Below are 24,825 nucleotides of genomic sequence, written 5' to 3' on the forward strand. Positions count from 1 at the left end.
AGTATCGGTCAATTACAGAGCACAGCACACAGTGAATATATTGAGCATGTATACTGGGCAATAGCACAGTATATCGATTAGACATGTGCTGTGTGCAACAACAAAGGTCAAGATACACTTACAAATCAATAAAAACTTGAACAGGGGTTAACGCTTCACTGCCCTATAGATGCAAGCTCCAGCATTAGTTTTACAATTGTTGGAACTTTACCTCACATAAACAATCCAACTATCAATAATGTTATGATGAGTGTGCATGTCAGTGTTTGTCTGAAGCTGTCTCTTGGGTGGGATTGGGATTGTTGACAGGGCAAAGAGTTTTGGGACACTATTCCACACCGTGGGACTCCTGGTAGTATGTAAGTTAAGCCTACCATTAAAAAAGAAAATCATACTGCCAGAAGGACTCAAAAGTACGGAAATGCAGATAGAACATTTCAGAACTCATTCTGAATGCTTCCATACCTTGTTCTTCTCTAGCTTCTGTTTCTGCCTCTCTTCCAGGGCGGCGCGGCGCTTCTCTGCCTTGAGCCGCTGCTCTTCCAGCCTCCTGCGACGTTCCTCCAGCTGCTGCTCTCTCAGCTGTCGTGCCCTTTCCTCCTTCTCCAACCACTGGTTCTTCTTAGAGGCTAGGGAGGTGAAGGGGACAGTAGAGGGAGTCATGAGGGCTAGACAGGGCAGGTAACAAGGGGGTACCAGAACGTGGGGCCCACATTCACTCTCTCTCTCTCTCTCTCTCTGTCTGTGCCCCACTCGCTCTTAATGGTTCGAGGTGTGTCACTATTAACACTGCATGGTCCAGTGCACCTATTCATTTTCAATTAGATGTTTTTATAATGCTGTGCTATCAGAAAAGTAACTTGTATATCAAGAAAAATACTTTCTTGCCACACGCACTGACGTTATTTATCCAAAAGTTGCGTCTCAAATGTTTCTTTTGTACCATTTCCAAAGCATTCTTTAGGAGAAAAAATTAATTAAATTACTTGACTTTTTTCTCCACAGAACGCTCCATTGTGCTATGATACAACACTCCTAAACTGACACGTTATCCGGCTAATCGTATCAAGCTCCAATGTCGGCCGCAATAAACCATGTGCTTTGATATGGTAATCTCCCCATCCCCTGAGCCATTCAAAGTGGGTGTAAAGACGGTATTATGCAGTATTCAGCGGCGGCTTCACTGTATGCACAGCCCTCCATATTTCTTTGCAGCCACAAATTTAAAACCTCCACGAAGAAGCAGCTTCTGTAAAGAGCCGTGGCTTAGTTCTTGCTAGCAGTTGATGCTACAGAAGCAACTCGTTTTCCAGTGCTTATCAGATTGTAGTGTTCAGCGTGCGGTGGTTGTGGTGCTGTTGGATCATGGAGTAATGCAAAGATTTATCACTAGGCACACAGCTGGGCTTTTCATGTGATGCTACACCCTGGTGCAGCGCGCTAGGGGGGAGAAGCACAGTATTTTCCTACATCTTATCAGCTGCACAGCAGATTTCAGCTCAGGTTGCAAGATCTTGAACAAAGCAGTTTGACTTGACAAAAGCTACACAATTAACTTCTGGCGGAGCAAAGCTTTAAGGGGTTGGAAGGAGGGCAGCATGGGGGGGGACTTGGATTTATCGTTTGCACTTCACAGCTTTACACAGCCTGCAATAAGGGCAAAGGGAAGATGAACCAGCCTCAGTGTTCACAGTGACGACGTTCAAGGCTCTATATGAGAAATTCTACAGCTTTCTGTCATAAAAGCTCCTCCCCTCTCTCCTCCATTACGACTCCCACTAGTATGTGGTGTCCGTGTGCAGCACTGATACATTTTAAATAAGTACTGACTTCTTTTGAGGAAAGCGGTGTGGTGGTCAAGCGCTGCCCAGGCTATAGGCCACGTGCATTGAGGCTAAATAGAATACTGGCTGGCTTGCGTTTTTAAAATGCAAATATGCTCCAAAGATACAGTACATCTCTGTACATGAACCTTTATACTTTCTATCCTATCTATATTGCTCTACAGTACATATATGTGCACAGGGATGACATCTTTTTGTTGGCCAACCCAGAAGATTCCTCCGCCATGGGTTCCCATGGGATTTTCAGAAGACTTTTTGCATGGGAGTTAATTGTGAACTATATACCTTATTTTATAGATAAATGGAAACCCCATGGGAAAAAGCAAAACTGTATATATATTGCTTAGAAGATAAAAAAAAATACATGAAGATAATATTAGAACATTATGTTCACTCAATCCTATCAATGACAAGTCATCTAGCCAGTGAGAAGTATTTAAATGCACATGATCTTCTATTACTTAGAGTTCAGAATGATCTACTTCCTTCTCCTGGTTGTTCTATAAATAAGTTCCTCCTCTCCCCTGCAAGTTATCAACTTTTGACACTCGACTCAACATCTGAGCTTTCTTTAGTAAAGGCCATTAAATAGTCATTAACTCAGTGCTGCTCCCACCCTGGTCTCATGAAGTATGCATGTCCGCCCCACCACAGACAGCCACAACGAGAAAGGTGCCTCAGCCCAAACTCTGATTCAGCTCTCTCAAAATTGGTGAAGAAAGACACACATGTTGGTCAGCGTGCATATTTGCATTTTTCATGTTTAGGCTATACTTTGGATTGATGGCTGACAGCAAGTGTAACCATGGAATGGGGCTTCAATTATGATATCACTAACATTACAAGCAACTTGTGATAACCGAAGGAATAGTCAGTTCCAATAAATAGGGGGTAAGCTAAATATGTTTTAAACATTTTAAACTCTATATACTTTGTCCCCGAGGGGTCTACACTTGGTCCCCTCCTTTTAACCCTCTAAATCAAATCTCTTTACCGACAGCCGATCTACAAGATCACAATGTGTTGCAACGCAAAGCATTGTGAGCTTGTAGATCTACTATTCTCGCCAACCCCAGAATAGGGTTCCTGTAGTTAAATGTATGAGCCAATACTTCCACTACAACTATTGATCATTCATAAGCCAGGCCTTACTATCTGAGATCCCTTTCAAGCTGAGATTGTAAACACAAGCTTTGGCAGAATCGTATCTCTTATCCTGATGTGAATGAGGGTATTAGATCAGCACCATACCATCTGGCAAACCCCATTGGTCTCCCAATTAGTCTGATCCATGATATTAAATAGCGAGCTATCCCTCATTTTACCATATATTCATTGATCGATTTGACCCAATGGGCGTGCATAATATATGACTGCAAGTGTTTCAAGATTTGTAGAATAAATGTGAAGGGAGGACACTGTTCAGTGCTGCAAACACGTCTAGCTAGTCAAATGTGATCAGACTGCTACAAATTAAGCCATAATTCCAAATGTACTTTACTTTTCTATATAGATGATATAGGCATATTTCTAGACATCTACAGATGCTAGTATTACTGGTACTGCTCTGGCTTTATGTTTTAAGGAATGATTAATGATGAAGTCTGAGGCTATGGCATTAATGTGTGATACTCGGACGTGCACACCAACAATGCAACAAATCAGATACAAACGAGGAGATCAGTCAGCACCTCTGAAAAGAGACGCAGATTCCACTTGCCATGGAAGTGAGGCTAAGTGAATTCACACGCATGTCTCATTCTTGATATAGCCTTTTTACTGTTGGTAGCTGTCATATTTTTCTTTTAGTTGTTGAAGTGCAAATTCACAGCCAAGCTAAATCTGTCTGCCAAGGTTTGTAAAACCCTCTAATTTCTGCAGGAAGATTGTAATCAGAGCGGGTTCTGCGGTGTGTATGTTATCTTCAAAAAGAAATGGAATAAACTGTGTGGCTGCCTGCTGCATAGCACAAAAGTTCAAACTAGGGGCATCTAACATTTTGCTTAATCTGAATCCGAGTCTTTACTGCAGCCTACTGCTTGTCGGCAAATGGAACCATTTCTTTCATGGGAAATGATGGAACATGTTATCAGTCTGGTGCTACATTAATTAGATGAAACACATAGGCTTAATGTAATTCAGAGAGAGAGAATTCTAAAATAGCCATGATATTATATCACAGTATGATTGGAAAACTCAGGTGACTTGAGCCACGAGAAGCACCGCCGAGCGAGCTTAGGCAAGCGAGTTGCCGTGCCGAGCGTTGCGAAGTCACCTTCAGCCGACTTAGCGCCGTCCGAGTTATGTCCCGATAGAGACAAAATCGTAAATCATCGTCGTCCCCCTAGTCTCGGTACTGTAACTCCGAGACGTCGTTTCTTTTTTTGACGGGGGGGCCCCTCCGCGGGGGAGCGCTGGAGGTGAATTTGAAGAAAACGAGCACTCCTTTTTCAATCTGACTGGTTTTCCAATCACACTGTAACCTATACAGTATATATATATATATATATATATATATATATATATATATATATATATATATATATATATATATATATATATATATATATATATATATATATATATATATATATATATATATATATATATATATATAATGTATGTATGTTGTGTATATATATATTTATATATATAAATAAGTGACATAAGTAAATACACTCAGAATTAATTAAACCAGCGCATCAAATGAAAACAAGACAGTTAAAGAGTCCTCTACCACCACCACAACGATAACCACCATCACCATCACCACAACACATAGGTGAGTGGCTTACCTTGTAACTGGCTGAGCTCTTCTGCAATGGGAGGGGGGAGTGAAAGAGAAGACAAAGGCAACTGTCAATCATGCAAAGCAGTGCGCCAGCGGTGTGTCACTTTCGCAGTGTGTGTGTGTGTGAGAGACAGCAGTGTGTAGTGTGTGAGACAGCCATGTCTTAATCCTAAAGTGAAACCTCATCGTATGACGTGTCGCTCGCTTACAATAAATGATTTTCTTCCTGCTTGAAAATCAGTGGTTGACAAGCGACACGTTACACAATGACGTATAAATTAGACTTCATAAATGAACAGTGTCGTGCAGTGACAACAAGTCAACAAATAACTCAACAAACGAACACAATAAGACCGTTGCGGTTGTTTTCATGTCAAACATTTTGTGCAAAGGTTTAGTGAAATCATCGTTGCATCAAGGCATTTTTGGTTAAGGTAACGTTTTAAAGCCAAGGCAAGGTAAAGCACATGTGAGTCAAAAGACAAACACAAGAAGCTATTGTTTCAAAACTGCAAATGAGTTGCTGAGTGAGCATGCATGCAGAAAGATTAATGCTTTTTGACAGTCACTAGTAAAACATGGCCTTGGTTTTAATTTATCACAGATGCAATTATATCTAAGCCAAAATTATCCCTTTATGCTTTCCCCAACTTTCTGTGCTAAATGTGCATGCCATATGTAACTTGGAGCCAAAATAACAACCCTTTCCGCCCCAAACACTAGGGGGAGCTCTCTCCCTGTGTAAAGGATCTGTGTAAAGGACATCATTGCCTAAACTTACCCAGATATTTGGCCTTCTCTTCCCTTCGCTCCTTGGCAAGCTTTTGCCTGTCCTCTGACTTGACCATGTCTAGGATGAGAACAAGATAAAATGGAGAGAAAAACAGATTTGTGAATTGGAGGTCGCATGCACACACACACACACACACACACACACACACACACACACACACACACACACACACACACACACACACACACACACACACACACACACACACACACACACACACACACACACACACACACACAGTTGTGAGCTTGTAGATCGGCCATTAAGAGATAAGATAGTCCAAGCAGTCAAATCTACAGGTAGAGATACACTCTAGGAAAACTGGCCAAATATAATTTGCAGATAATTCTTAAGCCTGGTTTATACTTAATCGTACAGTGGTGGTGCATGCCAAAAATAGCTGTTCTACAAGCTCACAACACATTGCATTGCAATCATAAAAAAGTATGCAAATAAAGTATTCAAATTGATTCAAATTGCTATACCGAGATAACTGACCTTCTGTAAATTTCCCTGATGCAATATACTCCAGCCATCTGGTAATCCAACCAGGTTAAAACAAAAGCTAGAAATTATTTGTTAAAAGTAGCCTATTTGACTCAAGCCCATTGGGAATATCTGTTCATGGTGCGCATTGAGTCCTTGTGGTATTCACACCCCATTACCCTGCAGATGAACAGGAAAGGTGGTAAAGACTATAGCTGGTATTAGTGTGTCTCACCTTGGCTGGGTTCTTCCCTTGGGATATAATGAGTAATGAGCATTGAAGACTTGGTTACTAAAACACAGTAAAACCTTTCAATATTGTGGGTCTAGTAAGTAAACTGTAATTGTCTTATTTTGGAATAAGAATGCACAATTTAGCCTACCTTCCTTTTCTTAATCATGACTATGTGAAGTTCTTTCTTTATCTTACAGTCCCACACAGAAATACTTCCTACAGGAATGGGCAATGTCAATATTTCAACACTACTGCTATACAAATGGCAACTGTGAACTCCTGTCTCCAAGGAAGGAGAAAGGACAAAACATTTTAAGGTATGGTGATATTCATGATGGCTGCTTTACAGGCCAACTAAATCTCAAGCTGCTGGCTGGCTGGCTGGCTGGCTGGCGTGTGCGTGTGCGTGTGCGTGTGCGTGTGTGTGTGTGTGTGTGTGTGTGTGTGTGTGTGTGTGTGTGTGTGTGTACATCTCTTCCTCCTGTGACATCTTTGCGTCCTGGTGTCTGTGCATGAATCTTTTGCCTTTCAGAACTGTTCAGTGACTCAGTCATTAGGAGGATGGTCAAAGGATGAAAAGTTTCCAACTGCAAGCTTTAAATACTAATATACTGAAATAGTACTTGAAGAGTATTGCATTTACATATCGTGACGTATTTCATAGGTGTGCGGGACTCAACCAATCACAACGACGGGGCAGGATTGAACCACACCAGAGCTCGGAACCTCCAGAAGCCGTTCAGATGAGCATCTTTTAGCTGGCTATAAGCGCTTATTTGGGGCTTTAGCGAGTACCATGACCCGCCTGGATGTCACGTCAAAACACAAAGTAAGAAATATCAAACAAGGCAGCGCTGAATCAAGTTTCTGCATTGCTTATTTATCACCTTAAATGTTTTCAGAAACATATTTTGGAGTACTGTTGGGTTGATATCATGATATTAGTTAGTGGTTACAATTGGTAAGTATCTGCTTATGTAATCATGCATGACATATTTGTTTGACATGAAGTAATTAAGATTGGACTTTTAAAATCAAAATACACAAACATTTTGGCATCTATTGTTAACTGTATCCCCAGTATGGCAGATACCACGGGTATTCTCTAAAAGCTCATCTTTCATTATCACTGGGCCTACTTCCCCATGAAAACACTTCCCTTGATCCACATCGACTGAAGTTGGCACTTGGCAATAATGCATAAATTGCTTTTATGTAATTTCCAGAAAATATTGAATTGAAATCAATTCTTTCAATAGCTGCATAATAACACAAGTAGTCACATAAATGATGCACCGCTGGATGTATACGTTCATGTGTTCTGCACACATGCAGGCAACAAAAATATATATGTCCTATTGTCCGTGCACTGTAAATCAAATTGCTGAGACAAATGGGTTGCTCTAAATGGTCACAAATTTATTTTTTAAATGATGCACTGCTCTGGCCAATACAGAACTTCTGTATCATGATAATACTTGTATTACATTACGTATGCAACATTCTATTTTTATAACAGCCAACAGGGGACTCTATGTGGGTCAGGTTCATGATCATTTCTGAGCAACTTGCCTTCTTGCCATAACATCACCCCCTCAATCCAAACAGACCATATGTTCCACATCAAAGGCAAAGCATCTCGTTCTCTAATAGAGTGAGGTGCTAATCATTCCACACGTGAAAACAATCTGCCATGGAGCCTCCTGTAATGACAATCTCTGACCTACTTTTATGGGGTTTCCACTGAACATGCAACCATTCCAAGCCTACTTTGGACATGGTACAGTATCAGTGCCCTTTGGCCTTCCACTGGAACATTGAGAAGTCACCAGTGCACTTGCACTAACAAAATGACAACATCTCTGGCTTCACTCAATGGACAGCATTATCAGCACGCTGCTAGCGTACCTGAACTATATGCAAATAAAGCATAATAGAAATATATGGCACTCTAGTATCAGTTGAGCTGAAATGTAGGCCATTTCAGTATAAAAATAATATTTGACATCACCAAAAGACATGCATTGCGTTAGGTACATACTCTTGTCATCGCCTTTGACCAAGGTACTGGCATTGTGACTGCATGGAATTGGTCCCCAGTCACTGCACCGTGGCTGCTCGCTGCTCCCAAGTAGTTAAGACAGGTCAAATGCAAATACAAATTTCCCCAAGGGGATAATAAAGTAGAACTTAGATAATCATATCAATATCGACACATTAATGGCTGAACCTGCGCTGCCATTAAGCATTGTAAATCTCATAGTGTCTAGTAGGATCAACTATGGTGCTGCTATGTGCTATTTGCAGTTCCCCATCGTGTCTATCATAAGTTGAACACACAAGGCAAAAACAGAGTGACCCAGAATAAACCTGGAGTGAGAGCTCCACATTCTGTGCACTCTCTGGCACCTAGTCAAAATAACAGCTATGTGTTAAATCAGAGTAAAAGGAGCAGCTTTGTGTTGTTATATGGCAGGTAGTGTAGGCAAAAAAAACTAAATAATGGAAAAAAAAAAGACAGTGTGGATGTAAATGTGTTATTTTGTATTCACTATTGTTGCACACAAAATCTGACGGAATAACCTGTGCTTTTAGTCAATCAATGGCATCTGAATATAAACAAATGAGGCTAAACTGAGGAAATGAGACCCCTGTCCGACAGTGACACCACGTTCCCGAGGGGAGGCTTGAGGGACAGTAGCCAAGTGCCATCTCCACTGTCACAGGGAAAGGTGGCTGAGATTTAAGCCACAATGTATCTATACAAGAGCAAAAGAAGTTACTCTCTCAGTTGAGCCACAGTCCTCACCATTTCATTTGACTAATTAAGTTTGAGTGGCACTCAATCCCCTCTTCTTACACCTCTGGGCAAAACTCCACTGATAAACATTAAGTGGAAAAGGAACTCAAGAGGACAAAATGGGAAAGTGTGTCACTTCTGGAATCAGGACACTCAAGAATAAACAGTACATTTCTTTCAGAAATAGACCAGACATGACCATTACTGGGGAGACACATAAACTAGGAATCCCACGAAGGCCTTGAGCTGACAATGCAATAGCAAGGATTCTATACCGACAGTTCCGTTATGATTTCAGAAGCTATTAGGGATATCAGGGTTTTTTCCCCCCCATCACCTCACTCTATGGGCATAAAGAACGAGGCCGCGGTATGTGGATTAATGGACAAAGAATAAAGGGGAGAGAGAAAAGAGGCTTACAGTCACAAAAAACCCAAACACGTTCCTTAGCATTTGCATTGCACTGCTTGCCAATGCACAAGCAGTGGTATTATGGAAACACCATGGCACAGATCCCAGGTCAGGTCCAATGCCCTTCTTGGCATCACTTACTGAAATGGGATCCCGATTCCCGCTCTGTCGGCCCACAGTTCACAGGGGACCGGAGGTGATTACCATACTAACCCCAGACACAAGGGAGATAGACAGCGATTAGCACTAGCGCTCACTTATCAAATGGGATCAAATTATGTCCACATTTTATTATACATTTTCTTCAGAAATGCAATTTTGCTAGAGCTTTGCAACATTGTTCTCACTTGGAAGAGTGTGTCTTGTGCTAATGCTAACAAAGATAAACTAACAGCAGACTATTGGATTTAAAGCCAGTCCTGAAAGCATGTGGTCACTATTATTGTGGTATTGAAGCATTTCCTTTCCCCCAGAGATTTGACCCGAGTCCTTTGGAGTGCAGAGATGTAATTGCTCCATTATCAGGGAGCAATGCCTTAGATCTTCAAAGCCCAGCTACAGTATGTCCGATAATTGAAGTTCCATTAGGGGTTTCACCTTTAAGCCACTCAAATCTATACTAGTTACATTACAAACGCTGTACAGCAGAGCATGAAAATGTATCATCATATCAAACATTTGAGTGCTTACCCCTTTTTGACTTGGGGCTCGGCGAAGCAGGCAATTTGGAAATGATGTCAGGTTTTGTGGGCGTTGACACTTTCCGCTCTGTGTCTTTCTTTGCAGGGGACTCCATTCTCTCGGTTGGGTCCGTCTTTGGGGGACTACTCTCCCCCTCCGGGTCGGGCCGCGTGGGGTTTGTGTCCATTTCTGGATGGGGAGCTGGTTGGAGAGACAGAAGAGGAGAAAACAAGTGAGAAAATGACACAGTGCGAATCAATGCAGGCGCACAGAGAGACGGAACTCAACCCGTTTGTCTTCATTCCTCTTCTGACTGTAAGGCCTTTGCAGCTCCGCCAGGGTGACGTATATGTCAACATGAGTTTCATGTGTCATGTGTAAAGGGTGGCGTCTAAGTGGACACAGCTATACTGTATTTCATTTAACCTGGTCAGATTAAAAAAATCTGCTTTGCAGGGAGAGACCTGGCTGAAAAAGCAGCACAAAGTTAGTCACAACAAAATTACATTATTCATATAAGTAATACACACAAATCCCCAACAGGCCGCTAAAGAGTCACACTAAGGTCTTGTGCTGCCAACAAGGTTTTCCTCTACTGTGAAGCCATATCATCAACAGTACTATGCAAAAGGAGATTACACACTTTTGTCGGTGGCACTGCGGCATAATATCTCTTAAGGGCAGCTCCTCTCCTTAAAACCACTTCTCCAGTGTTTCTGATGTACTACAGACAACAAGGCCCAGGGGAATGGCCTGAACAAAACACTATTATTGCTTTTCAGCTTCTTGATGATTCCACTGAGAGGAATGAACGGGTGTCTCTGAGGAACACCGTTAAGCCACTCTCATCCGTCATTTTGGATTTCCAGAAATGTTAAAAGGTGTTTTGATAAAGGAGCAGTCGAGCTCTCTACTTTACTTTGTCGGGAGGCTGACTCACAGGATACAGAGCTTGAATCTCCTGCTCAAACATAACTTTGCCTGGGGAGTAGCGGCCTAACAAAGACCCTCTATGGGGAGGAGGGGGGGGAGATGAGGGTATTCGGCTTTGTCAACTCAGCACTGTCCCCAATAATACCCCACCCATGGTTCCCTATGCAGTCCTCTGGATGCACAATTTCTTCCACACAGTCTCTGAGGGGAAACACTGGGGCAACGCACTTTAAATTATTCACACATAGGCTAAAAACAACACAAACAGTCAGTGGGTGGGCCGTCGAACAGAAGACAGTGACCGAACATGAGATTTACTATGTAAGTGCTGTGCTATTCAATGCAGAATGCTGGCGGGGAATTGGGCCAATGCCATGCAACTTTAGAGATGGAGAATTGGTTACAGCATTCTTTATCAAATGTCTCCTCCAAACAATGCACTTGTGGTTTATTTCTAAGCCAGCTGCTCTCACGTGAGTGAAACTTACAGGATGGCTAGACTAGAAATCTTAGAAGCTCTGTATTGTTTTGACACACAGACCAGACAAAAGGTGGCGGTGAACAGCAAACAGTCCAACAAAATTCAGCGGAGCCAACCTCTCGTTGTTATTGTAGTTACTGATCCACTGCACACAGTAAGATATCAGAGCTCATGGAAAAGTTAGCCTGAGCTCAGCTAGGCATGGAAAAGCTATGTCATCAATCTGGGAAATGGAGGCTGGGCTGTTACTGTGATGACCCTTACTTGGACAAGGCACCAGGGACAGAGAGACGAAAGTTGAGAGTGAGTGAGAGAGAGAGACAAAAACAGAGTGGGTCTGGTTGCATGAGCTGAGCCGAGTCTATGAAGGCGCATGCTTGAAAGACAAGACACTGTGGTCCCTCTGTCAAAGCCTGCCGCTGTTAAATAACCATTCCTCCAGCATGGATATTCTCATAAAGAGAGAAGCCATTGTTGTGCTCTCCACAAGGCAATGGGACTGCAGCCAAAACACTGCGATGACAGAGAGAGGCAAAGGAGGGGATGACAGTGAGACGAGGGAGTGGGGAATACATATTGGAATCTGCTATTGCTGTGTAATTTCACTAACAATTTGGGGCCTTGTCCAATTACGTATGTAGAAAATTGCAAACTTTTAATCATAAAGCTGTACAAGTTTTGCACAGACAATGAAGTAATATGGAAATGTATTTCCATAGTTTTTCACAATTTCTGTCAAGTTACAGTATATACTTAAAATATTCTCGCTCCATGATCCACATATAGTAAAGGTCCAATCCAGGATTATAGGCTAACATATCAATTAGGGTAACATTAACATGGATTCTCAATTCCAATTAGTATTATTATTGATTTGTAGAGGGAAAATATTCAAGGAACAAGTTGGTCATAACACACAATCTGATATGGTGTGGTACATTAACTATATACCATGGCATTGAAGACTAATGTACAGTTCTGGATCACTCTGCGGCAAAGAAAAAACATTAGGCAGCGTACTATCTGTAGGTCAAGTTGAAATCCACAACAAAATTTAAGGTGAATTTGGATCGCCATGGAGGCTTGATAGCTAGAGCAATATCTCCAGGGGAAAAGTCTACCTAAAAATGATGAAACGAAGAGCTGCTAAAATCCTCAAGGACCTCCCAACAACCATATATACATACTGTATGTCACAGTAAATGAGTCAGTCAGTCAAAAAGCTGACAATGATGGAATGTTAATATTTAACAATGATCTTAATGAAAGATTTAGAGTTAGTTGCTGGCCAGTGTCACACCCTGAAAATAGGCGATCTAGTACAATCTCAACATGTCGCAGCACTGCACGATAATGCATGCAAGAAATTATTTAAATGTGTGTAACAAAGTATTTCAACACCTTAACAGTCATTATTTCATTTCAAGCTCCCCCCCCCACACTACTAGCCTGGTAAACCCTCCCTCCGGAAATCTCATTTCAATTCGATTTCAGAAAGGAGTCTGGTCTGAAACGCCTTTCTGCAATAATCGCTGTGGGCTGGAGTTGGGCGGGAGTAATACCGTTGACTGACAACCCCTTCAACCAATGATCATTTTCCCCTTCAGCCAATGAGCAGTTCATTTTGACGAGCTCCAGACTATGTGACGCAACGGGACTTTTGGGACGGCCATGCCGAAAATAGGTTGCCTTATTGGGATACATGCGTGTCACTCCCCGCCCCTGCCGGTTCTCTAAATTTATATTTTTAAATAGGCTCTGTCATGATTAATTGACCACATATATGAAGTTAAACAACTAAATTCTATCCAAACGATATCTTATAAGTAAATTCCGTGCCTCAAAAAAGAAGTTTGAAAGCGTTATAAAACTGAAAGTAAGAAGTGACGGCACTCGGACAACAACAATGGCTGCCGTTCGTCTTTTGTCGGCGGCTCTCAGGCTGCACTCGGGTTCATTCGGGCTCACTCGAACTCGCCACCTGATTGGCCAACTGTCGCTGTCAATCACAGAACAATGAGCGACGACGCTGATAGGCTCGTCGGTTCGCTGAGCAGAGCGATTATTGGAGGAAGGCGTTTCAGACCAGACTCCTTTCTGAAATCGAATTGAAATGAGATTTCCGGAGGGAGGGTTTACCAGGCTACCACACTACACCTGTCACCTATCACCTCAATAGTTCAAAAGATTGTCTTAAATTTGTTGTTGTTTGAAATATTATTGAAACATGTTTTTGATACATTTAACAAAAAGGTACAATATAGTACTTTTTATAAAACATTTTCACATGGACCACCTGTAATAATGTAATGTAGTGTCCTCCTGTCCGTCAGTGCACTCAAGATTCTGTATCTCAAATGATTCAACTTAAATCATAACTAGATCTGTTCGTCAATTTACAAAATCAGAACCAAGACAAGAGATATACCAATATTGTAATGAAAAAATTAAAAGAATCTCAAACAATCCTTCTTGTCTTTGTACACTGTTATCCTACAACTGCAGTGACCCACTGTGATTAGATCAGTGGTTCTCAACCAGTGGTCCGGGGACCACCAGTGGTCCTTGAGGGGGTTCCAGGTGGTCCCCAGCTAAATGATGGAGTTGGTAACTTGGTAACCAAATGGACCCTTATAGATATTTAACTCTTGAGAGCGTAAAATGAAACCAAATGGACCCTTATAGACCTTTAACTCTTGAGAGTGTAAAATTAAACCAAATGGACCCTTAAGGGTCCATTTGGTTTCATTTTACACTCTCAAGAGTTAAATTATTGTTAAACATCTGCATTACTTAATTAAATAATTGTTATTTTGATCAACGTTTGCCTGTCATCTCTCCTATGGTACCAATATCAATACAGCGTGGAATTGTGGACAAAGTCTTATCCAACGATGACAAAATATTCTAAGTCTTGGGTCTGAGAGGCTAAATCTCATCAAATGGTGGTTCAAATGCCTAATAAATAATGGACCTTGATATGAAAAAGGTTGGAAACCACTGGATTCGATACAACACGTAAGGGTCCCAAACGTGAGAGCAGCAAGTGCAGCGTTGACAGACAAGAGTCATATAATACCTTGTGAGCTGCGGGCACCAAGGGAATTGAAGTCATAAAGCAGTGGCTGTGCTAGCAGTGACCATGGGTGACTGATCACACAAATCAGTCATGATCTCTATACTGTCAATGACAGACACAATGTAAGATCATGGCCCGGAGGCAACACCATTTTGAATACCAATGATATCTGATGCTCTTGAACAGGAATGGGAATTTACTGAAGGGAGAGGAGAGGACTGATGGTCGATGTTGATAGACCAGAATAGTAAAATGCACAGAATAAAAGAATTGCAGGAATACAAAAATAATAAATAAACAAACATTGGACTTAGAACCTATTTCCACCACTGAATATTTTTTATAAAAAGGAGCCTAATTGTGTGTTGTTTTTTTCTGACAATTCTGACTTCCATGTTTTATATTTGCAATTGCAACATTATATCTCAGAATTCAGATATTATTCTCACAAATGTGAGCTAGGAAAATTTAGAAAATACATTCTGAGATATAAGGCACACTTGCACATAAAAAAAAAAAAAAAAGATCGTCTCAATCAGGGGAAAAAACTAAGATATAGGCCTAGGTCACAATTGCAAGAAGAAAAAAAACGAATTCTGAATTCTGAGATAGAAGTCGCAACAACAACACAAAACTCGTAATGGAAATGGGCTTCCATGTTCTTCTTTATTGGGAAAGAGTACATCTGGTTCTAGAGATGTGCAACACACTGGGCACAGAGGCCAATTCAGGATAATTCCTGGACTTTCTGGTATACTGACCTGTTATTGTTATAGATCAGAGGAACAAAATTTGTAATCTCTGGGCAGTGACCCCTCAAAGCAAACAAGACAGGAACACATAAGCATACCGCACTTTAAACAAGAAAACCTAATGCTATTTGAACATGTACTAAATGCCATTTCGACATCCGTTCAGGAACAAGTCAACGCTACAGGCATAATCAAAGCAGAGTTGTGAAAGACAATTTGACTCACATAAAACGAACATGCCAGTTTCTTCTGTGATTAAGTGATGTGTTGTGTGCGTGTTCACGTTTGAGATCACCTACAAAATTGTTTATTACACCATCATCATTCATCATCATTCCATCACATCATTCCAAACAATACATGGGCTAACAGAAGGACTAGACTTCAAGGTTAGCCGTTTTCTTTTTAGCTATAACCATTATTTAATATTTTGGGCTATTCAAAAATAGCATATCTACAAGCTCATAGCGCAGCACTAAATGCCACGCTACGAGCTTGTAGATCTGCTAATTATGTTTGAAAAATCGTGTAAATCTTTGAATATATATGTTTTTTAAAGCGAACATTTTTAACTCTTTGTTGCTATACTACAAACCTTTTTGTAAAAGTCAAACTTTTTTCATGTCAAGGACCCCCAAAATGATATGTATTCATTCGCGGATATTTTGTTCCAGGGACCCCTAGAGGCAAAGATTTGAGTTAATAAAAATGTATATATATTCAAGATTTGCACACATTTTCACAAAAAATATTCTCAAAAATAGCAGATCTACAAGCTCATAGCGCTGCACTCGGTGCCGTGCTATGAGCTTTTGAATATAGCCAAAGGCATCTAAAATGACACAGATGCGTACCCGGATTGAATGGGTTAACCCATTGAGACCTGAAGCCGATTCTACATGTCTCCTAAATCTCAACAGTATTCTGAAAAACGTATGTTTCTATATCAGTGGTGCTCAATCTTTTTCATGTCAAGGACCCCCAAAATTATATGTATTTGGCCGCCGGCCCCCATCAAAATATTTTGTTCCAGGGACCCCCAGAAGCAAAGATTTGAGTTAAAAATGTTCGCTTTAAAAATATATATATTCAAAGATGTTCGCTTTAAAAATATATATATTCAAAGATTTGCACAAATTTTCACGAATTTTCAAAAATAGCAGATCTACAAGCTCGTAGCGCGGCACTCGGTGCCGCGCTATGAGCTTGTATATCTGCTATTTTTGAATAGCCCAAAGTGTAAAATAATGCTTTTTAGCTCAAATCAAAAAATGACACAGTTCCAGGTCTTAATGGGTTAATGTTTAATCTTGCCTAATCTCTTCTCAGTTGGATGGGGTGAAGGTTTTGGACATACAGTACCCTCACAATCTTTACATTTACAATCCATGTTCCTAGAGGGGGGGGCGACTACGATCAGCCCACCTGCACAAGACATGGCGCTCACCATTTGCATTATTCATTCGCATTAATCAATCCGCAACAAATCCACTCTGATACCGCTCAGGGTCCACTCAGATACCTCTCGGGGTCTCAAGTCTCCTTGCATCTACACCGAACATGGAAAATTACTTTGGCACAGTCCATTAAGGACCAGTGAATGATGAAAAAGGATATACCGTACTGTAGCAATACAGTATATGCAGTATACAGATACTGTAGACATTATGTGATTCTCTTTTAAAGCAGTAGTTCACCCAAAATAATTACTTATTTTCTATCAATTACACACCCCATGAAGCCTTGAATTCATGGAGATTTTGGTCTAGATTTTCTACGCCAATAATTTGATGACCGGCGGAGTCTAAGTAGGAGACTGAAAGAGTCAAAGAGTCTCCAACAGACCGATGACCCGGTCATCAAATTATTGGCTCAAGAATGCGACAAAAACAAAATCTCCATGAATTCAAGGCTTCATGGGGTGTGCAATTGATAGAAAAAAATATTTGTTTTGGGTGAACTACTCCTTCAAGACTTTAGAAGACTGCACACTTGATCGTACAACTGCTCAATGAATAAACGTTGGTCAGAATGTAACCATCAGACAATCGATAAATCGCCACAATCTGAGTAGTTAGGATGTCCTAGTATTTAGTCTCTTTCTCTGTCCAACACCTTTCTCTAGCATTATGTAACTTTTTTTTTTTTCTGCAAATGACAACCGAATGGTCGTCCCACAGAAAGAAACAAGAGGAGCGAGCAGGGGAGGGGGGGGGGCCTGGAAATTGGGTCAGAGGAGTTTTAGGAATCTGCGGCATGCGTGTTGTGCTTGTTCACCATGTTGATCATCATCACACCGTCAGTGCTGCTCTGCACTCCTTGGCCTGGTCAGCCCCCTGACACCCTCGCCCCCCCCCCATGGGGCCTCCATTCCTTCTCTAGCTGCAGGTGTCAAAAACCGAGGCACTCAGTTGATCCCATGTGTATAACAAAGACTACTGAAATGACAGTTATGTCCAGAACTCAACAGAAAATACCTTAGCGAAGAGACACCCTGCCGATGAAAATGCATGCATGCATACGTGAGCACAGTGTGGCAACAGAATAGCAGGTTGGGAATCCACAGGTAATTAGCTCAGACTCAGCACCATTTCCCTGTCAGAGGGAGATGTTGGTCCAACATATTAGCCTATTTGTGAAACTATCAAGAGGGCTGTGATGGCTCAAAATGCTAGGAGAGAACACAAGAGCTCTTTGTGTATTCAAACTGCTCTCTCCTTCCAAACCACACTCCACTAAATGTGCGTTAATTGGTTACAATTCTGCTGACAACAACCTGAGTGAACAGAGAAGTAAAAGCTGTTTAGAATGGTGAATAAATATCGCTGCAGAATGTGATTTTTCACAGCACGTTAGATTGCTTTTGTATATCACACAGACCTAGCAAGAAAAGCAAGCCTGCTTTTCTGTGATAAACTGTACTTACTGCCCCAGCCTTGCATGAGTACACACTGAAGAGACACTGAATACATTTGAAAAATGATTAGTGATGCACGGTATTGAAATTTAGGCCAATATCCAATTACGATGTAATTGCATGGTCAAATCGACCGATACCGATATTGCAAAACAAGTTTCCAGTCGGGTTTACCTTACACCTGTTATAGAGGAAGGCGGCGTTCGATCCTCTCCATAGACTATGCATTGAACCTCGCCGCTTTCTCAGAACGTGGAAGCAGCATACCACTGCTGGTGTGCTGTATCCACTGAACGAGAGACTCCAGACAATGAACCACACCTATGTTTACAACAGCACTCTATGATGGAACTGTCAAAGCATGACAAAACATTATTACAGAACTTACACAATGACAGTTTAGTCTTGGTCGAGAAATGCCATAGGAATGTGAAACTAGGAAAACGATACTTCCCTCTGATACAAACATACACCAACACAGAGTGCAAGGCAAATGCACGAGTACTGGGTTTAAAATGATCTTGGTCACATGACTGCGACCAATCACAATGTATTCATCACTGCAACACCCAATGCATTGCCAAGGAAGGTACTAGTCTGGATGAAAATATAGGACAAGCAATGGATTATTTATGAAGCCAAGAAGAACTGCACTCTCAAATACATCCCTGCCAAATGAAGCAACAACAATCAAGGATTGTCTCTGTTACAGGACTACAGGGCTGCACAATTACTCGAAAGTAATTGAAAATTGTGATTTTAGGTTTCGCTATTATGTAATTGTGAAACAAATTTGGCAATTAATTCAAACATCTGATTTGATCAACTGTTGCACCTTGCCCATGTCTCCTCACCATTACACCAGGGTTAACCAAGTTCAACCTGGCATCCCTATTATGAGCATGTCATGAGGTGAACATTTTACAAAATTGGCTAACATTTTCATAAATAGCAGATCTTCATCTTCAAGCTCACAATGTGTCACTGTGAGATTGTAAATTGTCTATTTTCAAATAGTATAAAATATGTATGGCTTCAGTGGTTATGGTTACTAACCAGATCATTGTACAACCCATCTCTCCATCCATCTAGCTAGCTAAATACAAATCACAGTCAGAGACCATTGCCATTTACAATTTAGGCATTTAGCAGACGGCTCTTTATCCAGAGCGGCTTACAAAAAGCAAGGTAAACACATACATCAAATGCAGAGAGACAGTGTAGTAGTGCCTCAGTAAACTAGCATCACAGGTAAACCAAGAACCTAGAATCAGTCTAAATAACATGCCATCTAATTACATTTTAACCGTTGCATAAGTCTGCATGGCTAGGTCAAGTGCTACAGGCTAATGTGGAGTCTGAAGAGGTGAGTCTTCAGATTACTGCAGAAAATTGGGAGTGAATATGCAGTTTGTTTGACCAAAGATATTATTGCTAGTAATAAGCACAATGAGCAATGGCATTGAAAATAGTATGAAATTGTCTTTTCCCACCAAAAATATTCGTGTGATCAATAATTGTGATTACAATATTCAGCAAAATAATCTGAATTATAATTTTAGTCATAAACCCTACTCAGTTTGTTATAGCCCACTACCATGAATAACTCAAGGCTTCTGATACAAGGACTTTGAACAGTCGCAAAATCACAACCAAAACAACCCATGCAGCAGAAATAAAAGACTTGGGTTAACTTGCCAAAAAACTGATCACTTAGTAAGCAGGGTGGAAATGCAGCACATTCTCTTGTGAAATGTAAATGAGGCAAACAAGACGCTAGAGTAGGAAGTAGCACAGAGTGCAGGCCATGAAATCAAAAGAGTGGGAAGGGAAAAGGGTGGCACCAAAAAAAAATAAGAAAAAAGTAGGGGGGGGACTTGGGAAACAGAAAAGAGAATGGATCTGCATCTCATTTGGGCCGGGACAGGGAACTAATGAATTACCTCATCGGCACCCCCCTAACCCCTCGCCCATTTGCCCTGCTTCTCTCTCACCCCGGATGGGGTGATGTAAGAGGCAGAGGGGGCCCAGACACACTGGAAGCGCAGTGTAAACAACAACCACTGATTCTGCGCCAAGCCCGCCCATGTGGATGTGCACGCACGTGTGTGACTGGAGCTCTTGCAAAGTTTTTCATGAACAGCTGTTTCCTGTCCTTGCAAAAAAAAAGAGCAGTGTGATTTTCAGTGGCCATTGAGAGAAATATCATTAAATTATGTGCGGTCCCCTGCATAAAAAACACAATCACGAGCAGATGTAGCCTGACACCTTGTCTTTGACCATGTTATCACAGACAGAAGAAGTGAATGAAACAAGAAGTGAACGAAACAATGGTCATTGATTTGTGTGGCTACAGTTGATCTCATTCTCATAATAAAGAATATTTTTGCATACCAACCATGGGGCTGCAGACGGCATTCCTATGTTGCATACCAATTGGCCAGTGAATAGTCATGTCTCTGTTGGTGACTGCCACAGCTTTCATTCCTGTCACCTGGCCCAGACCTTGGGACAATGCCTGGCATTTAGCTGCCGCTCTCCTCCCAAGTGCCGTCGTCCTTCTCAAAGACATCATGGGGATGAAGTAAATGCCCTGCCTATCTGAAACAGCGGTGATCCCTGGGGTCCCTGTGAGTTGTGTTTGCAACACTGACAAACTTGCAAAGTTGAGTGCATGTGCACACACACACACACACACACACACAAATTGATATGGTCCAAAATGATATGGTCCAGCATGCTCATTCTCAATTACATCAGGGCAGTAGCAGTACAGATATCATGGCTGGACAAGCTCCCACACATAGCCAGCAATGATCAGCATGCCGAGCCGTTGCCCCTGGCAACCTGTTCCACATCCCCTTGGGGGTTGGGAGTGACGGTGGTCTAATCCTCCCTGGTCTCAGAAGGGAAGGGAGGGGGGTGTGCCTGGTCCCCTGTCATAGTATGGGAAGGGCCAATAATAATTTAGCTATAGGGTGAATGGTACCTTTTCCTAATAATGGGTCTGGACGGCCCAAAGTTTTGCAGCTTACTTTTTTGTTACACTGCCACCCACTCGAGACAGATTGATTTTATCAGGAACTCCCTTGCTTGAAAGATCAATATTTAATAGATCTGCTCAGTTCTCACACAGGCAATGTCTAGATTTATCCACGTCTTTAATTGATTCTATTGACTAGCCCATCCTCAGAGGGTTCTGTGTAGAGCCCAAACAATGGCAGATTTCTGAGTTCGATCCCGATCCAAGTCCTGGACCACTGATTACTGACGTTTTGAATGACATTCTATTAAAAAGTGCAAAAGCACAGATTTTATTGAAGTTTCCAATTGAGAACATTTAACTTAAAAGCAAAAAAGAAATAGCCTATGTATAAGCTCACAACAATTCACATTGTGAGAATTTGTGAGTTTGTACATCTGCTATTTCTACCTCTAGTTATGGGAGTGGGAAGATGTGAGGCAAAAGGAAACAGGATTGTGATGAGGTTAGATATTATGTGCAAATTAGATTTCAATATCTATTAAATTGAAAACCCCTGCAAGCCCAGTCTCTGTATATCTCCTCTGGCAACAGAGGCACGGTGTGTGTGTACGTGCGTGCGTGTGTGTGTTGCATAAGGTTGTTTGTTCATTCCAGTGTACAGTAGTCATTTTCAGAACCATTGCTTTGAGCAAACATCAGCCCTCAGCACCAATCTTGTGAACATTCACCATGCCATTAAGTCCAACAGCCCTCATTATACCCTTGGGTGATTTATACTTACAGTTGTGCACTGGTGTTGCACTGCAACATGTTGTGAGCTTGTAGATTGGCTATTTTCTGTGCGCAATACCGGCGCGCAACTAAGTATAAATCACCCTTACGAGTTTAGATTCTGAATGTCTCTACCCCACATTTCTGAGGTTTTGTGCTGGCCTGAGATCCAATTGGAGGTTCCACAAGAATACAACCACAAGGTTAGGCAAATGTTTAATTTCAAACCCCTTTGCAACTGTGCATGTTCAACAGCTGACATCAACAACGGGAGGAAATCAAACTGTCCAGACTCAATGGCAGTGCCAGTGGCACTATTTAAAAACATTTCCCTGGCTATGGCTCAGTTCACTGAGTTCAGGGATGAACACCTTTACTAAAAGGGTAGGTGAAAGAATGTCTTGAATACAAATCCTTAAATACAAACTCTGCAAGACTGCATATCTCCATTTTACAACTTCAGACTAGCATTCACTGAAAAGAGGATTGACCGCAGGACCACACGCAACTCACAAGTGCGACATCACATACCAATCAGAGCCTCACAAAAATGAATGATGAAGTACGGAGGGACGTTGACTGAAACAAAACAAGTGCTCCACCCGAGTCTGCCATAAGTCGCCACCACCAACCATCCCATCCACGAGGAAGTCACTGGCTTGTTTTGGTTGTGGTGTGTTTTGCGTGCATACCCTTGGATCACCTGAATTCTGTAGACTCAAATGTATGCATCATTTATTGGATAAGGACCAAATGAGGGCAAAGACAGAGCAAAGAAAACTGTCCTGTAAAGCTCATTTAGAGAGGAATTAGGGAGAAAAATAATTAACATGTACAGTACATGTATCGACCAGAGATGATTGTTCTGAGATTTAAAACAACACCCAGGGATATGCGGACTGGACAGGGTCTTCAACCACGAGAGTTATCAAAATGCTATTGGATAGATGGATAGATTTTGCATGGAGAGCACTGGCAGGTCAAGGTCATGAAAACCCAAACTGTGCCCTTTAGCTGAACAGGGTCTGTGTCTAATATTAGCAAATGAGTCTGGTGGTGGTGACCGAGTTTTGCAGGAGGACCAGTCTGGGGATATTTACAGACTTGGTGGAGGTGGCAGGAAGCGGTCACGGTGTTGTAAGCAAGAGTTCCCTCCCTGTGTCCTTACTGCCATGGCGTCCCAGGCAGAAAGGGCACCACAGCCGTTTGGTAATAAAATTAGGGCACACCACCACAGCATGAGCCCTCAGCCCAGGAGGGCTAAAAGAAAGTCAATCAAAGGCATACATGGCGAGGCAGAGGTTGAGGGAAGCTCTCTAAATGACTGATGGGAATGTTACAAGGGGTCTCATGTTATGAAAGTGAAGGGTCATTTGTGAGACAGCTTGTGGCTTCGCTATTTAGTGCACCACCCCATTGCAGTTCAACTCCTGTGCAACCCTGTGGAAAGATGTTCCACCAACCTTTGTCCAAACGTTTTGATGAGGGACTCTTCCTATAGCTACAGTCCTAACAATTTGAATCATGGAAATTACACCATGCACTTTAAACTTTAAACCAAGGCCTAATTGCTTATGTGATAAGCTGTCTGTGTCCGATGTTGAAGCACCTTGTTCATCCTGGACTAATCTTTAAAGCCATACTCCATAGTATGACAGACAGTGTCGCAACTCAAGCACCAAAAAGAACATTTCTACAAGCTGAAGCTACCAACACAGCACATGTTTTTTTTGGGCACACATCACCCACGCAAGTGTCAGGCATGGTTATATAACCTACATGTCTCACACACGTTTCAGTTCAATAAAGCAAGATTTTTCTTCAATGCAAAATACTTAGTACAAATGTTGTTTGTTAATAATAATAATAATACCGTATACTGTCTTACTGTGGTATTTTGTTAACCTACTGCACCGTGAAATTTTATACAGTTACATCCTGGAGATTAATCAAATTGCTTCATATCATACTTTATTTCATACTGTATGATCGCATCCTGCATACCCTATCTTAGAGAGACAGCATACTGTAAGCTTGACTTAATACACCTACTATTGTGCATTAAATTATTAAGCTTGAATACTAGCCTTGAATCTATTTAGAATGAAATAATTAGAGGTGGTCCCCGTCTGTATAATATCAACGGTATCTTCCTTTTATAATAATTTAAAGTAGTATTTTATCTTTAGTCTATTAGTTATGCCAAATAATTCCTCCCACTATTTGCCACTGCTGTTCTACCCAACTGGATCACCTGCCAGTGAGGACAGTGTCCCCAACGGAGGACATGGTGCCTCTGTCCTACTCCTCCCGATCAACATTCCCCGCTGACAGGTGCCGCCCCAGCCAGTAGGACTGCATGCAGTGAAAGATCGCACTCCCAGCACAGCTTTGTTTGGACGCACCACGGTGGATTCGAACCCCTAGACGGTGGTGGGAATGTACTTTACCCATGCACCACCCGAGCTCCCTATCAAAGGCATATTCTATCAAAGGGGTCATATCACTTGTTGAGGTGACCAAGGTGAGGGAAGCTGTGAGACTGGGACATGTGTCTAAAACTATTCCTTCAAATGCAAGTTATTCAGAAAGGAAAAGCAAAAACCCACACTGAGGGATTAAAATAAATTAGAAATATTTATGTCCTCTATGCATCTATCAGACACCAACGCAATTCTAACGCCTGAATTATACTTTGTAGCGCTGGTGTCACGCACCACAAATAGCAGATCTACAAGCTCACAACGTGTTGCAAGGAGAGTGTTGTGTAGCTATTTTTGGTGTGCGACATGCACATGCAACTACCAGCTACCTACAGCATAATTCAGGCTTAAAGGTGTGACTAATGACCAACACATGTAATGG

At 41.6% G+C, this 24,825-nt stretch overlaps 1 protein-coding gene across 4 annotated transcripts in view; it reads right to left on the reverse strand.

The window, feature by feature from the left end:
* Positions 1-24,825, reverse strand: part of map7d1a (MAP7 domain containing 1a) — a 54,036-nt gene that overhangs the window by 23,079 nt on the left and 6,132 nt on the right. For 2 of the 4 annotated variants that reach the window (XM_084052001.1, XM_084051999.1), the window contains exons 2-5: positions 10,051-10,242; positions 5,417-5,485; positions 4,640-4,660; positions 466-629 (exon numbers count right to left, since the gene is read on the reverse strand). In XM_084052001.1, the coding sequence (XP_083908127.1) occupies positions 466-629; positions 4,640-4,660; positions 5,417-5,485; positions 10,051-10,242 (446 nt within the window). The remainder of the gene's footprint in view (positions 1-465; positions 630-4,639; positions 4,661-5,416; positions 5,486-10,050; positions 10,243-24,825) is intronic. The other 2 variants (XM_084052002.1, XM_084052000.1) reach the window with 1 other exon arrangement.

This window comes from Gymnoscopelus microlampas, assembly GCF_963454915.1.
Source record: "Gymnoscopelus microlampas genome assembly, chromosome: 3".
In the NCBI taxonomy this organism is placed as follows: domain Eukaryota; kingdom Metazoa; phylum Chordata; class Actinopteri; order Myctophiformes; family Myctophidae; genus Gymnoscopelus; species Gymnoscopelus microlampas.